This window comes from Paralichthys olivaceus, chromosome 11 (assembly GCF_024713975.1).
Source record: "Paralichthys olivaceus isolate ysfri-2021 chromosome 11, ASM2471397v2, whole genome shotgun sequence".
In the NCBI taxonomy this organism is placed as follows: domain Eukaryota; kingdom Metazoa; phylum Chordata; class Actinopteri; order Pleuronectiformes; family Paralichthyidae; genus Paralichthys; species Paralichthys olivaceus.
Genome location: NC_091103.1, coordinates 19,732,583 through 19,749,589, shown reverse-complemented (window position 1 = coordinate 19,749,589; position 17,007 = coordinate 19,732,583). Strand labels below are relative to the sequence as shown.

The following is a 17,007-nucleotide window of genomic DNA, read 5'->3' as shown; positions in this document are numbered from 1 at the left end:
CAAGTGTGTCAACCTTCGTCAGAAATTATGGATCAAAGGGATTTTACAGTGGCGTAATAGGTTTGCTCGCTCCGTATCATGGACTACCTGCATTTGCCATACATTCTGTAATACGGGCGCACTTGAAATCAGGAAAAGATGAACGTCTGCTCGCTTGACCACGAAAAGACGAACGTCTGCTCACTTGACTGCAGAGAGAACCACATGTGAGGGATCCCTCTCCCAGGAGAGACACATGTGCAACTGATGCCACACATCAACACAATAACAGTATTTTCAACAGTGATTAGAAGAAACAGTTTGTAACATGATGGAGAAATGTGTCAATGTTTCAAGTGTTTGTACATAAGAAAATGTCTGATAGAGATGAAGGGAGCAGCGATGACAAACGTTCAGTGATAGTAGAATATATGAGTCATCAATCGAAGACCATGATCAGCCACCACCACGATCCGCAATCCTCCATCAAAACATTTTGAGATGGTTTATTTCCAACAAATGAGACATTATTTGATTTTACATAGATTTAATGTAACTCAACCACATGACTAAACCATTGCAGCTTCACGATACTGAATGAATGAGTGTATAAAGCCAGTTAACTCAGAAAATAATGTAGTGTTCACACACAACTGCCCCAGACCTCAAAAAAATTCCTGCTACACTGCATGTAAGTGTGTTTTGGTCATTTGATTAGCTGCAAATACACGGAAAAGGTACAATGACAACAGTAAGGACTGTGTTACGGCCCTGTAAAAACAAATACACATACACAGTTACCATTTTAGTTAAATTATTTTTAATCTACTAGAGTGTCAGAGAATACTACTCCAGCTAACAGGAGTACTGAGTGGTGGTGCAGAGGGCAACTAATAATCAATTTAGTTAAATAAGTTCCATTAAATAAGTGCTTTAGCAACTCTCTGCATTATGGATAGCAACACCAATTATTAGAAAAAAGTCCATCAAACCGAAATGTTGTCCTTGTGGTATTCTTTAACAGGAAAAAAAAAATCGCACACTGCCAGCCTTTAGATTCTTAAGTTGACATGACAAGAAGTTACAAGCTACAAGAGCCTTGTGCAGCATCTCTTCATCGTATGAACTGGTGAGACATTTGACGATGCACCGTGTCGTTTATCTCACGCTGCAGCTTTCTGTCTGTTGTGCTTGGCAAACCACTCGTCACTTTTATCTTCAGCCATCGCCTGAAAACAAGATAAAACGCAGACATTGAATGTTGTGTTGCATATTAAATCTAGAAAGTAAAACATTTGAGAAACGCAAACCTTGTCGAGGAGGTCACTTCCTTTGGGGTCCACCGTGGAAAGTTGCCTGAATGCCTCATCTCCCACAAAGCAAATCTCATGACTGTCCTAAAAGAGATATTTTGCAGTGAACTGTTTAACTGAGACCTTCACATGATGACAGCAGCATGTTTGAGGTGATGCACTTACTGGATCAGCCAAGATCACCACTTCTACTGTGGCTTTTCCCGGAGTGTCCAGGCTGACAAGTGGAGTGAGAATTTTCTGATTTTCTTTTTTCATCAAGGCTTCAATGTCAGGCAGCTGATGAATGTAAAAAATGTGTATTATATTTTTGAAATTATAACAATGAATGAATTGACAAACACAAGAATTTATTAATGTAGCAATATTTTACTTGCTCCCGTGGGCATGAAAACGCTATCCTCCCAAACGCTGTTCCATGATCTACCGTTCCACTGATATCACGAAGCTCTAGTTTGCACTGCACAAAAACAGGCATGCATAAAATTAGCACTTGCACTTTTAAATACATTGTCAACACAAAATATGAACCACAAAATACAAACCATTACAGTGAATTCACTGTTTCTCTAGTTTTTCTTCAAGAAATGTTGATACATGACTCACTTGTGTGTCTGTGAATCCCATGAGCACCGTTTTCTTTTCCTCATTCTTGTCCATCACTTTCATTCCTAAGAGCGAGGTCCAGTAGTGTGTTGACCTCTGGAGGTCTGATACTCCGAGACTCACCTTCAGCACAGGGTCTAGGAACAAATTATCAAAGTGCACTGGTCATGTGATCAACCACAGGGATAAGATTGTTATAAAATGCTTAAAAAGCCTCAATGACCAGACTAAAAAAAGTTTCTGTGTTCTCCTCCATACAAAATAAGGTATGCAAGGAAATGACATTCAGAATTAGGCTTATAATAACTCCTTGTTTACACAGTAAAACACTTTGCAGCTGGGTTTTGAAAGGTTTTCTATTAATATTGTTATTATTACCATTTTATATTATTATTCTATATTACAATGATGACGCCATTACATGCCAAAATAAGAGACAGGCCTGTGACACTCACCATTAGGAGGCTGCTCTTTGTCCAGCAGGTAGAAGTGATACCCTCCTGGAGCCTTGGTCAGATACAGAGCCTCTCCCACCTCAGTGAGGGGCCACCCCAGACGTTGGGCGTTGCTGACAGCCTGGCTCGACTGCACAGTGAGGCCCTGAAGAAATCAGATGGATGACAATGAAGATGAATGTTTTTCAAGGCTTGTGCGACCTGTATATTCTGTGCAGTGTCTTGATGAACTCTGACCCACCAGGAAGTCATTGCCAAGCTGATACTCTCCCACCCCATAGTTGTATGTCAGTTCAGCTACAAAATGGTCATCCTCTGGACCAAAGCCAACCATTGTCTTGCTCCACTTCCCATCGTAGGGCCTGTGTGGATATAAGATGAGAGCAGGCTCTGTATTAAGAAATCCAGAGGCTCTGCATAGTGTACTCAGTACAAAGTTAGTTTAAGTTGCTTCATATCCACCCATTGCAAGTTGCTTTGCAGCCTTCCTCAAACTCCTCATGGCGTAACACCTACAGCAGATTAAAACACACACATTCATGACATCAGTTGCAACCAAAGAGGAATAAGCAGCTGCTTTGTTTTGCAACAGTTCCAAAGTTCATCACTGGCTCCAGTCGCCAGAGAAAAGCACCTTCATGCCCAGAACATCTCGGTAAAACGTGGCTGTTTTGGTCCTGTCGCCAACTTTGAAGACAAAATGCAGCGCTCGTCTTAAAGCCATGGTTCTTATTTTAAAACGTGTCAATGTCTTAAAATATCTGAACTGCTGATCGATCCTGTGCAGCGCGCGATTAAGCTTCCTGGATGATCGAGTTCTCTGTCGTCGATTGGTTAAAGGTAAAATACCAATAAACAAAGTTTAGCAATTTCTAACTTCAAACATAAATCTTGTATATTATATCATAATACTATACATTATCAATTAAAGCTATGTTATCCTGCCAAGAAAAAGCACAACGACATAGCACAAAATTTAAAAGAGTAACATAACTAAGTTTACCACCCCTGACCATTCAGGATAATGGTATCATCCAAGTCATCATATTGCATCCTCTCGCGAGACTGCATGTTGGAGCGACTGTAGCGTAAAGTGAAGTAAATAAGAGGAGGCGACATTAAATGGAGGCGCAGTGAACTCTAGTTTGTTATATTTTATTTTTCTACAATCTCCAATAAGCTGGATTAATCGTAGATACGTAAAATATAATATCGACAACTCCGCAGCAGGTGGCGCTAAGTATGGGAAAACGGTAGTTGGTCAAATTATATTGGTTAGTATTAAAACTTGAACAATAACTTCTGATAACTTTCTTTGCTGCTTAATGTCTTATATATATAGAACTATATATATACATATGTAACTATATATATCTAAGACAGGAATATGGAGCTCCTTGACATGACCGTGTGTTGACAATTTCCAGCGTCCCTCTTGTACTTGTACTTGAATGTACTTGTACTTGAATGTACTTGTACTTGAATGTACTTGTACTTATCTTTGTGTACAGTATATCAGTGCCTTGGACTATAATGTTGTAGACCCCTAACAATTTACTACCCCTTACCTGTCTATAATAATTCGCGAACAATTATGGAAAATTAAGAAAAATAGAGGACAATGTTCAGGGTGTTTAGAATAAGCCGACAGAGTACTAGGGGGGAGTTGATACTTGTTATATTTTTGAACAAATAATATTAAAAAAAAAATTCAAATATAACAAACAAAATGCGCTGAGATTAATATACAGTACAATAAATAAGGGATAGGTGCAGCAGTATGGATACACGAAAGGAAGAGACAACATTTTAAAGGGATTTTTTAACACACAATAAATAACCAAATACATGAATGAATTCAAGTTAAAAAGACAAGATCTGGTTTTCCATGAGTTTCAGGAAAACATATAGAAATTCAAAATGAAACACACTTGATATAGGTTTCGCTCTCATGTGATTGAATTTGTTAATGAAACAAAAACTTATTTATAATTTTAAACGACTGGACAGAACAGATTTTAGATGAAGATATAACGAGAACCTGTAGATGGCAGTAATGAGTCACCGTGGACGCCGGCTGCTGTAAACTCTTAAAGGAGAAGAAGAAAGAGAAATGGCAGCCTACATGAGGAGCGTGATGCTTCTCGTCTCCAGAGAACAAACCGCTTTTCTATCCAGAGGCTGCGGTGTTGTTGTGACAGCTCAACGATATGTCCGGGGGCTGAGGAGGAAACCGGTCCGAGTGTTGTTCCCCGACACGGAGGAGGATCCAGGGCCGAAGACGAGGCCACAGCCCCGGTCTGAAGATCAGCAGGAGAGGAGGGAGAAGAAGAAGAAGGAGGAGGTGAAGGTCGCAGCAGCAGAACATCATGAGGACAGAGGCTCCGTCAGAAACAGGAGGAATGAACCTCCAGCTCATGTGTCTGTCAGGGACCAGGTCGATGACGTGAGCTTTGAGAGAGCTTCTCCTGGAGACAAGAGGCTGGCGTAAGTGTGAGATCTGCACAGCTCCGATCACAACACTGAGCATCCCAGGGAATTCACCTCAGATCAGGTGGGAGACAGGAGACAAGAGCAACAGCTGCAGGGAGGACGGAACTGGGGCCTTGTTGACACTTTATATCCCACATCAGCTGATCACTATAACAATTATGACAGTGATAAGATAAGTTTATATTTTTAAAAAGTGCCAAAAAGAAATCACAGTTAGCACCTTCTCAAATGTCAAGATCACCTATTAAATTAACTTGAGCTCCAGGAAATGATGACGGACAAATTATTCACCGAACAATAAAACATTCTTAGAGATGACAGCTCTTCTGGTAATGAAAATAAGTGGTGCTTGTTGCCTTACATTTCTCCTATGATGAAATAATATGACATTTACTAATAATGTCTTCTGTGTGTAATGAACTCACAACAAAGAAAAACTCAAGCTTGTTGGTTAAAAAAAAGAAAAGTTTATAATAAGAGTTAGATATAAGGTGAAACAAGAACCAGGCTCCACAATGGATGACAGACCTGTTCAATGTCTAAAAGAATATTGACTTAAGGATGCTGTCTGGTTAGTGAACCAATAATTGTTTCTTTTTTTTCCAGATGAATATGATAACATAAAACATGTGATTTAGTTATGATTTATTGTTCTAGATTCAAATACCCAGTAAGAGAGCAAACCTACTACATCATGAAAACACTGCTGTCACATTGAATATTTTTAGATAATCACTGCCTAGTACCCGTCTGTTACTCATATGGATTACATCCTCTAGTACATTTTGCTCAAGTACATCTTTATTTCTACTGAAAGGAATTTTTGAGTTTAACTTGGAGGTTTTAGTTTTGGTAATACGACTTTCTCTAAATTATCTCAATACTGCGAAATCTCAGTAATAAGTTTTAAGCAATTTATTTTTTTCAGTTGACATTCGTAATTAGTGTGTGTTGTTATAGTTTTTCCATGACGTACAATATTTCCAAGGTAGTAATTATATTAGTTCAGTCCATTTCACTACGCTCTCCCCTTGTCTGTTTTGCAGGAGGTTAGTGAGTGTTGCTCGATCCAGGACGTTTCGAGAGCACCAGGGTAAGATCCTCCTGGAGGGCAGGCGTCTGATCTGTGACGCCCTGGATGCTGGTGCCAACCCACAGATGGTGTTCTTCAGTACAGTGGATCGGCTTCGAGAGCTGCCCCTAGACAAACTGAGGAGGGCCACGCTTGTAAAAGTCAAGTTCGAGGACATTAAAATCTGGTCCGACCTTGTGGCTCCCCAGGGGGTGATCGGTATGAGTCCCATATTTTGTGTTGGTTTATTATGACGCTCAGATCATTTGTTGCTGATGATGACAGGTTTTTCTTCCACTGCAGCCATATTTTCTCGTCCGGACCCATCGCGACTAAACTTCGCTAGTACAGGTCATTCAGTGCCGCTGTCCCTGATATGTGATAATGTCCGAGACCCAGGCAACCTTGGGACTATGCTGCGATGTGCTGCTGCTGCTGGATGCCATAATGTCCTGCTCACGAAGGGTAAGAGAGGATATTCTCAGTGCACCCCACCCATAGAACATACCAGCGCTTCTTTTCATGTTTATTTACTTTTCCACCAACAGGTTGTGTTGATGCTTGGGAGCCCAAAGTTTTGCGTGCGGCGATGGGCGCGCATTTCCGACTTCCCATATATCCCAATCTGAGCTGGGATGCCATTGAAAATCATCTCCCGAAACCTGTGACTGTCCAAGTGGCCGACAGCGGCTGTGGCCCTGACAGAAGCAGAGAAACAGAAGACTTGCAATCTAACGTCTCCCACAAACCTTCAAAAGCAGGAGACTACGGCTGGGTCAGCACAAGGCGGAGTCACAGTGACATGCGGTTTGAGGAATACGACTCGGACTCTGACGACGAGGGACTTTCACTCCCCAGAGTGGACGCCAAGCTGTACCATGAGAGCTGGGCTCAGAGTCCCACTGCTCTTGTGATAGGCGGTGAGACAAATGGTCTGAGTCTCGAAGCGGTGGAGTTGGCTGAGAAAACTGGAGGTCAGAGGATCTTTATTCCTGTCGTTCCTGATGTGGACAGCTTGAATTCAGCCATGGCCGCCAGTATCCTTTTGTTTGAAGGCAGGAAGCAGCTGTTGAAACTCATGCAATCTGGAAGAAAATGGAAATCTAAAGCTGAGGGTCAGTTATCATGAAGTTCCCTGTAAATGTTGTTGTGTGTCCATACAACGTACACCCTGCTCTGCTCATAATAAAACACTGAATTGCAATCATGGATTTCATTTGGAATTGACATCAAGTTATAAAATAACTGAATAATGGACATCCGATTGAGCATGAAAATGAAAGATGAACAGATTCTCAGGTGAAATAAAAAAAAAGGCCAAGACTTTTTGGCGGCTGTGGCTCAGGGGGAGAACGGTTTGTCCCCTGGTTGTAACCCCTGTCTCCTCCAGTCTGCTATTCAAAGTGTCCTTGGGGTTTAATATGTGCTCGAGTGGGTGAATGTGACTTGTACTGTAAAGTTGATAAGACTGCTAAAGCGCAGAACAAACAAAGTCCATTTACTCACCGTGTTGGTCTTTGCAGCCACAGCATCAAATATGCAGAACTCATGTCACTTGTATACAAAAAGTGAGATAAAAAGTTTCCATCTCACCTGGAGTTTGCACATGAACAGAATGAGTCCATCTACATGCTGTCTGTGATAATAAATGCAATATCTGCATCTTTGAGGCCATGAATATTATTTAAACACTTCTGACAAATGAGCTGAATCGTTGCATCATCTGTATTTTTACATATCCAAGAGCTAACTTTATTGATAGGATTTAACAGGAACAGAACTTGGTGCTTGGCAGTGAATTTTTAATGGGTGTGGTTGTGACTGAAGTAACAGAAGAGAGGGATTTCTACATTCAACCCTTTTCAAAATGCCATTTTGTGCCTCCAGGAAAACGCTTTCCATCACAGGATCTTCACAGAAAATCCTCATGACTTTGAGATGAGAACCACCATTTACAACTGGCTAGAGATGACTTTCACTCACATCATAACACACACACACAGGACACAGGGGTTTTTATAACATCAGTCAATGTTCTGTTACAAGCAACGTGATCTTTATGTGCACCTGTCAGACTTTGTTTAGAATATGGCCATGAGGGCTTACGGCTACATCCAACTGAGGTTTAGCACATTTGCACTAAGTATACATATGAATCACAACTGTAAAAATGCATTTTTCTTTCTCAACTTCATTCAAAAACCAAAAGTAACAAGGGTCTTGCAGACATAACAAAAAGGAAGCAAAGAATCAGCTGAAGAATAGGTCCATTGAGTAATTCTCTGTTTTTGTCTAGAAATGCTACAGTGTGAAAAAAAAAAATACAAATACTTTTCTTGAGGCCAAAAGAACAAAAACAACAGAATCTCCATATATATATATTACTGTAGGGACTATAGTCAATGCAAGGCACCACAGGAGAAAGAGAGGACTCCATGAAAAGAGGGAACATGTCTAAAAAAAATGTTAAAATGTCAGTAAAAAGTGAGACATCTCTCTAAGAGTCTGACAGAGTCAGGAGGGGAGGTGAGAGAGACAGTGGGAGGCTGGGGGGGTGAGGGGGCGTAGCAACAGGTCAGGGTTCAATGATGGAGTGAGTCCCAATATAGTGTGTCCCATTTATATTCAGATGTCCTCTTCAGATGGGCTCTGGCTTAAGCTTCTCAGCCAGGAAGTCGTTGACAAATTGCTCCACCACGGCTGGCGTGATCTCCTCGACGTCGCGGACGTACTTGGCGCGGGCCGACATGTCCAGGATGGTGAGCAGAGGTGCTGCCTCGGGGAGGTTAGTGTAGTCTCGCAGGGAGTCACTCATGTCATCCTGTGGTGACAGGGGAAAAAAATAATACAGGGATTAGCGTGAGATATTTGAATATTTGTATCGCTCATAAATCCCAATTTGTTTCATTGGGCTTATCAAGGTGTGACATCCCCCGTCTTTAATCCTCAACAATGGAAAAACTACCATAGTTCTTAACGAGGAAAAACTGGTAGAAACCGAGTGAGGGATCCCTCAACAAAATAACAATATTTATTACATTCATGAGAAAAGACAGCGTCTTATATACATGTAGAGGCATATCAATGTGTTATGTTTTGTACAAAAGAAAATGTCAGAGAGATGGAAGGAGCAACACTCAACAGTTTAAAGTGCCTGTGGGTTAGCCCGTTAATTTCCCCCTTTATTTGACAGAGACAGGAGACAGTTTGAGAGACTCAACCCAGGGACCTGGTATGTGATACCCTGACCTTTCTGGTTTTTCATTATCAAATCAGTAGTTTCTTAAAAATGCAACATTATAGCTGCAAGTGTAGCTGTGTCATATAGTATCTGTAAATGTCACTGAAAAAGATGCAGCAGGTTTATGAGCGACAGGGTTCGGTTCCTGAAATGTGGAAACTTTTATATATGTGGGAACCTTTGTTTTATAATCCATGTGTGCTCACATGGGATTCAAACAGACAGACCCTGGATGTACTGAAAGAGAAGAAGCTCTAAAGGACACATTTCTCTGGTGCTCATCAGCTCAGACTTGCATTTGGTGCAAAAAATTAGGACGACAACGAGAACATGAAACTCTCCTCTCTGATGTCTTCCTGAAAGCAGCCTGCCCACAGAGAGCGGTGCATAGTCACACATCCTGCTGTGTGGAAAGACAGTAAGGAAGCAGGTGGTGGGTCTAACAGCATCCCTCCCTTTTCAAAAGATTTAAGTCTTATCACGGAGTATTTGGTTTGCACATGCGGGCAGGAGATGTGATGGAATATGTTAAAAATAGATTATTGCGAGTGAAAGAAATCCCCAAACTCAGCGTGAACCTAACCAACACCAAATCAAATAAAAATAATCTAAAACACCATTCAGAATCCTTTTCATTAAGACACTTGGAACAACATTATAGCAGATTAAAATTATTACTATCAAAACTATGTACAGTCATAACAATCATGAATACCAAATATTAAGTGAAAAAAAACAGGATATACTGTATATAGATACAAATAAAATATAAAAACAAATTAATACCTATACATTACAACATATCGCTCGCAAAAAACACAATGTGAAAAAATGTTGTCTAGAGGATTACAGCCCCTCTATCCAGAGGTAACAGGAATGAATCACTTGCAGGGACAGAGGCAGAAACTTTAAAACAAGCTTCAAAGAATCATTAATTATTGAGAGTGAATAAGAAATTGCAACGTTTCATGATTCAGCCATGAGAGCTTCTGGTATCCACATCCCCGCCTTGAGACTGATCCATTATTTCTGTCACATATCTTCTCTCAGTTGAACGGATCTCATGTGTTTGTGTTTTGTCAGGCCACACAGTTCGCTGATTAAACGCACACAGCTACTTTCGTTTTAAGACATTTGCTGTTCCTCATGACAGCGTGACCTGATTTCCCCTCAGCTTAGCTCCCTGGCTCAGAGCGAGACTCGCAGAGACTGAAGATCATTTTCATATGGGAGAGATTATGTCGAGGAGGCAGAACTAACAAAAAAGGGCCAGAGGGTGGCACTGCAACAAAGAGCTGGACTCTCTCACAGAGGCGGTGACTCTGATGTTAATGCAGTTAGTTACTGATTCATGTGAGTTTTGTCAAAACAAAGTCAGAGACGCAGCGACTTGGGATGGATTTCCAGCTACACTGAACACACAAGCGCTTCCTCCTCTCAGGCCTCTTTGTTCTGTCTTTGCTGTTTTATCACAAAATCTGCAGCTTTTCTTGCTAAACGAATCAAACCCCCACAATCAGCTCTTCATCGCACATCTTGGATGATGCTGTTCCTGCTACCTAAAAAGGACACGTATGCCAAGATGAAGTACGTGACCTCTACTTTGCAAAATTGCAAACAGATGGAACTGATGAGTTGCTGTGTGGTATTTTCTCTCATAGGCGGCTGACTTCCTCTGAACTGTGCCTATTTTATTATGCTGCAAATCACCATACATTGATCAGTTAATACCCACAGATGTAGGACAATGTTCTTACTAGTGAAATGCTGCTGATAAAAGCCTTCTCTTGCAACCAAACTGAGCGTAGATCACAGATCCTCACAAAGTGCAAAGAAACCACAAAGACAGAAAATTGAACAATCTGTCGCTGTGGCCTTTCCAGCCTCTCCGATGTGAGGAGACGTAATCTCCGCCTCATTCTCCACCGCCGCAGGAAGTCACGCATCTTCTTTTGTGTGACTTCTTGTGTAAACTGCCTCTGCTGAGGTGCAGCCCCTCCGCCCTCCCTCCCATCGCAGCACCGCTCAGAACAAAACAGCCTCTCTGCTGTAAACTGCACTCTCAGCTGAGATAAGGCTCAGCATGTGTTTACCGTGTGGACCCTGCTGGGCCATGTCAGGCTCTCTCTGCTTATTGATGCACTGTGGCATTTCACAGACAGTGATCATCTGATAAGGCCTGCACTGATAATGATAACAAACCTGCCCACCGGCCTCTGATGTTCTTCACAGTTAACGGTTCATCAGTTTGGGCACAGATGTGGGATTTAAACAGATTTGAAGACCTAAAGAACATTTCTTGAAGTGCACAAGGGTTAAAAAAAACTTTCAACCTAAGATAAGAAAAAACTGCAAAAAGCACAAATTCTTCATGTGAGCAGGAAAAACTGCTGGATTCCACATGATCCAACCACTGGAATTCACACACATCACAATGTGTTGAAAAGGAATTAAAAAATACAGATTTTCATTTTAAAGGTTTAAACATAAGGTCAACTCACAGTCATTGAGATGTTTTATGTTTTTTTTCTTTTAGAGGAAATATATTATAATCAAACAATACTAAAAGTCTACATGTGATGTTTGTGGCTCTGCGGGACTCTACTAAGCTTTGAGCTAAAGGCTAACATTAGCATCACCAGACTTACTCCATACTGATGTTAAAGAGGAATGTTCACCACCTTGAGTAAGTATCAATAAAGGTTTCAACTTACAACTAACACATTTCATGCCAATTTATTTCATACGCTCAAATGTGAAGTCTGCCCATCAAAATATCATCTCATGAAGTCGACATCTTCAAATATTCTGCAAATGTTCAACCAATAGTCAAACCCCCCACAAATTATTGAATTACACAAATGTAAGACCAAGAAAAGCAGAAAATGTTCGTATTTGAGATTGTGGAATCAAAATTGAATCAACTTATCATTTCAGTTCCAAATGTCCTGAAGTCCTGATGTCAAAAGTCATGAGAAGTCATCCTCTGGACGCTATGAATATTAGCACTACTTGTAATTACATGCATAGAAAAGTAAGAGATATATCAGTGAGGACCAAATGTATTTTCAAAGCAAATACAGAGAATAATAACAGGAAAGAATGAAAAATGTCAACATGTTCAATGTGTTTTGACTTATGTTTGCTTGAGAGGAAGTGCTGGACTGTTCATGCAAACCATTATGATCCAAAGTCAAAGCAACGTTCTGCTCAGGGACTCACACAAAGCTTTGAAGAGCAGAATCACAGCTGCTGCTCGATGTAAGAAATCCGTTAAATTCTTATGAGACAGGAAACACCACCAGAGTTCACTTTGCTTTCGACTGCTACTACACCGCAGGACTCAAAGAACAAAAGATCCTTCATTCTACATTTAAGAATCTGTACTGTACCACTCTGTCCAGTTTTATTTCCAGTAAGGTAAGAAGATCCTGTGTCATTCTGCTCAGCCGGGCGTCCCCCTGAGAGACTGCCAACATACTGCCGTCTCATGGACACAGAAAACCCAGCAGCTGGCCTGGCAAGGAGCGTGCGACTACCAGGGCAAACCCGAGCCAAGGTGCAGGAGTCTGAGCCCAAATCCTTTATCAGGAAGTGATATCTGACCATGAACTCAGTGTGGAAATGAAACCTGGTGATATCATTGCCTGTTGAGCTTGAGCCAGGAACTTATACCTGGGTGACCAGGATGTAAAAATTATCCGGCTTAGCACGTGTGCCATATGGGAAACGAGGCAAACCCATCACAACACAAGTGCAACATTGTGCATTCATGTCAGGTCAAATACATGTTGGCACACAGACGATGAACACAAACACTTTCAAGTTGACTCATCATTCTTGAAACCTTTTTGAAGCTCTTCTCGGTCTGTGTACGAAGTCAATAACATTTTAAGGCTGAGATGAGGGTGGAGTGGCTTTGGACAGACGCAGGGTCAGACAGTTATTACACGTGCAGCCCCACAGACGAAACCTGAGAACGCCCTTTGGTGTGTGACATGAGAAACCAGCTCTGTCCTCCCACACGGTCACGCACAAAGAGAAATGGAAGGAAGGGAAGTCGGAGGGCAGAGAGCAGGGGACTGAAGAGGGAGCTAATCTCGTAATTACGCCTGACTCTGCTGCTGTGGCTGCTGCCTACTCCACCAGCTCTAGAAAGGTCAGAACAACATGAGATAACAAGAGTTCTGAAAACTTCAGAGTCTGTCCCGCACAGGGAAAACGAGGGAGGAGAAACAGCAGGAGATGAAAGGAGGATTTGGAGCCAGTGAGAGGGAGTAGAGAAATTCTTCTGGTTAGGAGGGAAACAGATGAATTGTGGGTAATAGATGAGTGTCTCTCTGGCAGGTTTAAGAGGCGCAATAAAGGAAAGAAGGAATGACTAAGGAAATTCTGACAGTTGCCAGGGTGCTAATATAAACCTGGGATTTACTAAATGAGTTTAGAGCCTGTGTGATAAATTGGCTGATAAGAGCTTATTACAGATTAAGTATATTATATCAGCATTTTAATGTACATTTAGGCTGATGAAAAATTGCAATGTAGAAAAGCATAAAATATGTATTTCCATTACATTGTTGGTCCAGAGAAAACGGAGAAGCTAATTCTTCAACAATAAGTGTCCGGCTCAGTAAATATCTTAGTCATTCTTTCTCAATATCCAACTCTGAAATGATGATAATCAATATTCTCATACTGATAAAGGATCATATGACCATGTGTAATCTGACCAACTGGTAATGTTTACTGAAAGTAGAAATCCTCATCAGTTTGCACACAAGTTATATCAACACCATGTCGTTGCAGTGTTTACAGTGTGTTATCGTAGAATTTAAATACAAATGAATCACACTAAAATCCTTTGGAAACAGTATTGTGTTTGTCCACTAGAGGACACTAACAAGTTTATTTTCTCCCGTGTGACCTTTTTCCAAATGCTGTAATTCTCATCAGAATAGTTTGTTTATGTTACAAGTAAAGGTAAAACTATCTTATGAGCTGATAAATATCTTTACTATTGTTGTCTGTGTACACTGTATGAGATCATTAAAGCACATTACCAAGTACAGTGAAACAAACCCAGTTTCAGATCTGCAAGTGCGAGTGAAATGGTATTTTACTCGGCCTTGAGTGGCCTTGAGTGGCTTATCTCACCTCTCCAGCCACAAAGAACAGAAGCGGCGTCTCCTCCTCCTTGGCTTTGTACTTTGCCATGAGCTTTTCTGCTATTGGTTGAATCAGCTCCTTGGCTGGCTCCAGTTCCCCCTCCTCCTCGGCATCTGAAGGGGAGAGAGAGACACATGGAGGATGTTATAACTATGAAAAGTGGCCACCTGGGAGAGGAAAAATGCACAGATGAGTGAAATGAGAGAGAAGGGAAGTGAGATGACTGGTGGTCAGATGATTGAAGAGATAATGGAAACTGTACAGATGGTCTCCATCTTGTTTTCCAATCTGCTTTGACCTTGAGAGACGCCTGGGTGGTCTCAGATTTTAAAGGGTCATCGCTACACAACCTCTTTTCTAAGGTCCTGTATTGTCCTGTGTTCTAATGTCCTCACAAGTGCCCTGGATTCACATCTAAACCATTCTTCTGGGCTATTCACAAACCCACTGCATTTTGTGTCCTCGCACCTGTATTAGCATATAAATGGATAGAAGTGCTACAATGATTTCACAAAGACCCACGGACCTCTCGACACTGGAAGAGTTTTCCACGGAGTCTGACATTCAACATTCTTCACGTAAATGCCATTTCATTCATGCACAAGCAGCTCCAAGCGTGGCCCCATGTGGAGCTGCGCAGGCTGCGTCATAAAAGCGCCGCCTTCTCACCCACAAACAGGACGAGGCAGGGCCCCTCGTGGAGCTGCACGGCATTGGACTCGCTAAGCTCCAGCACGGGCCGAGGGTGCCAGGGAAAGAGCCGGCACTCCGGGTCGTTCAGCACCTCCACGCGGCCCTGTCGTGTGATCATGTGACCTTCTGCGTCCAACAGAATCAGCGTGGGAATACCTAGAACGGGAGGAGGAAAAAAAGAGGTGAGGATGGTGTGAGAGGAAGACAAAGGGAGGAGGGGAGGATATGGGCAACAGTGCGGGAGGTGGTTGAGGTCATTTCCCTGAATGATGACGCAGACCGATCCCTCTCCCACTGAGATTTTCCTTGTTGTGTGGATGTTTTTCTGACCAGTTGTTGCTTTCCTGGTGTCTAATCTCTCTACAGCACTGTCCACTTGCTGTGCCCACCCTTCTCGTGGGCTCTCATTTTCACATTGATACAGTCTTGAAGCCTTATTAACAGCCGTATGACAGAATCACCATCCAAGAGCACACAGGGTTCATGAGTCACTGTGTTCCTATCTGCGCATGTGGACTGAAGTCAGCGGAGGTGGGGGCTGTCATGAACTGCAGGGTTTTGCATGTGGGGTGGGTGGGGGTGGGGGGCAGTGTGTACTCGTCCACGGTGCATTCCTCGCATTCTCAGCAGGAGAGGCCGAGAGCCAGCTCTTGCTAACTTCATCCACAGCCCTCTGCACACACACAGAGGCGGGAATCATAAGAAAAGAGCAAGACACACAGGGAGGGGCGGCACTTCTGCAGCGAACAAGACAGTAAACTTGGTAACTGGCCCACATTCTTAAGGCTGCAGGGCGATTGGTGCTGCTGTCCGCCTGCCTGGCACAGAGAGCTGGCAGCCACTGTGTCAGCGTTTCAGGGCGTGACATAACTAAGCCCCTCTCCTCCCAGTTTGAATATCTGAGGCAACATTTATGAGACGGGTGGTGGCTGTGATACTATACCTTGTATCCCATAGAGTCTGTTGAGTCGTGATCTCCGAGCCTCATCTGAATACGGCACCGCCAACCACGGCATCTCGCTGAAGTACTGCTTAAAGGACTCCTCCGACCTGGAGAGGTTGGAAAATAAAATAAAAAACAGCTACATGACAGATGTTGACCTGGTGATCTCAATTAAAGGTTCAGAGTGTAAGATTTGGGTGAAGGGATCTATTGACAGAAATTAATAATCAGAGTGATATTTTCAATTGTTGTTTTCTTTACCCTAGAATGAGCCATTTTTGTTTAAATACTTCATATTTACATCTGGAGCAGGTCCTCTCTACGGAAGCCACCGTGTTTTTACAGTAGTTCAAACTGGACAAACTTAACACCTTTTGAGTCGTTATGACAACTGAAGGCTACCACAGGTTCTCTCTCATGTTTGGAAGGGGAGGGTGAGCTGAGGGGTGTTCAGCTGCAACATCCAACTTCACCACTAGATGTCACTAAATTCTAAACACTGTACCTTTAACAGTTGAACAGATCAGCATGATTATTTGTGTGCGGGACAAATGTGTGCATGAGATAAATAGGATACCGTGTTCTGGCCACATTGCATCTCACCTGTCAGCGCTCACAAACACAATCTCAAACTTCTGTCCCAGCTCTTTGACGGCTCGATATGTTTCCACCAAGACTCGGGTCAGGCTGCGGCATGGCGGACACTGACAGAGAAAGAGAAGAGGTAAATCGAGAACGTAAGTGGAAGCGAATGAGTGAATGTTACTGTGACATAAATACGACAGGTTGCTTTAACAGCTTCCACAGGTTTGGGTATTTCCCAGATCTCTTCATCTGTGTCACCAAAGACACACAACTAGTAATTCTCTGGTGTTTGGTATCAAAACAAGCTTCATAAAAACACTAATCTGCTGTAATACAGTAGCTTGAGAACACTTCACGTGTGTGTGTGTGTGTGTGTGTGTGTGTGTTTGTAGAGGCCTCACTATACTATACCCAGGCAGGGGGAGTAGTGGTATGGCTGGCATTAACATGACATCACAGTG

At 42.3% G+C, this 17,007-nt stretch overlaps 3 protein-coding genes across 3 annotated transcripts in view; 1 reads left to right on the top strand and 2 right to left on the bottom strand.

Annotated features, from left to right (window-relative positions):
- Positions 1-460: 460 nt before the first annotated feature.
- On the bottom strand, positions 461-3,176 carry glod4 (glyoxalase domain containing 4). The gene is made up of 9 exons (XM_020088125.2): positions 2,988-3,176; positions 2,816-2,865; positions 2,595-2,715; positions 2,354-2,498; positions 1,899-2,035; positions 1,666-1,752; positions 1,458-1,571; positions 1,290-1,376; positions 461-1,208 (listed from the first exon to the last, which is right to left on the bottom strand). Exons 1-9 carry the CDS (start codon positions 3,075-3,077, stop codon positions 1,143-1,145), a joined length of 897 nt encoding a protein of 298 aa, XP_019943684.1. The 5' UTR covers positions 3,078-3,176; the 3' UTR covers positions 461-1,142.
- A 254-nt stretch (positions 3,177-3,430) lies between these two features.
- Positions 3,431-7,580, top strand: mrm3a (mitochondrial rRNA methyltransferase 3a). Its single transcript, XM_020088417.2, has 4 exons — positions 3,431-4,840; positions 5,893-6,137; positions 6,222-6,383; positions 6,467-7,580. Exons 1-4 carry the CDS (start codon positions 4,467-4,469, stop codon positions 7,045-7,047), a joined length of 1,362 nt encoding a protein of 453 aa, XP_019943976.2. The 5' UTR covers positions 3,431-4,466; the 3' UTR covers positions 7,048-7,580.
- Positions 7,581-7,644: 64 nt separating this feature from the next.
- Positions 7,645-17,007, bottom strand: part of nxn (nucleoredoxin) — a 54,944-nt gene continuing 45,581 nt past the window's right edge. The window contains exons 4-8 of the mRNA XM_020088419.2: positions 16,565-16,665; positions 15,962-16,068; positions 14,995-15,174; positions 14,314-14,438; positions 7,645-8,739 (exon numbers count right to left, since the gene is read on the bottom strand). Of these exons, the coding sequence (XP_019943978.1) occupies positions 8,557-8,739; positions 14,314-14,438; positions 14,995-15,174; positions 15,962-16,068; positions 16,565-16,665 (696 nt within the window). The 3' untranslated portion in view covers positions 7,645-8,556. The remainder of the gene's footprint in view (positions 8,740-14,313; positions 14,439-14,994; positions 15,175-15,961; positions 16,069-16,564; positions 16,666-17,007) is intronic.

Coding starts and splice junctions, on each gene's coding strand:
- glod4 (XM_020088125.2), bottom strand. CDS start 3,077: ATGGCTTTAAGACGAGCGCTGCATTTTGTCTTCAAAGTTGGCGACAGG. Junction 2,499..2,594: donor AGCTTGGCAATGACTTCCTG/GTGGGTCAGAGT, acceptor TGATTTCTTCAG/GGCCTCACTGTGCAGTCGAG. Junction 1,209..1,289: donor GAAGTGACCTCCTCGACAAG/GTTTGCGTTTCT, acceptor TCTTGTTTTCAG/GCGATGGCTGAAGATAAAAG.
- mrm3a (XM_020088417.2), top strand. CDS start 4,467: ATGGCAGCCTACATGAGGAGCGTGATGCTTCTCGTCTCCAGAGAACAA. Junction 4,841..5,892: donor CCTGGAGACAAGAGGCTGGC/GTAAGTGTGAGA, acceptor TCTGTTTTGCAG/GAGGTTAGTGAGTGTTGCTC. Junction 6,384..6,466: donor TAATGTCCTGCTCACGAAGG/GTAAGAGAGGAT, acceptor TTCCACCAACAG/GTTGTGTTGATGCTTGGGAG.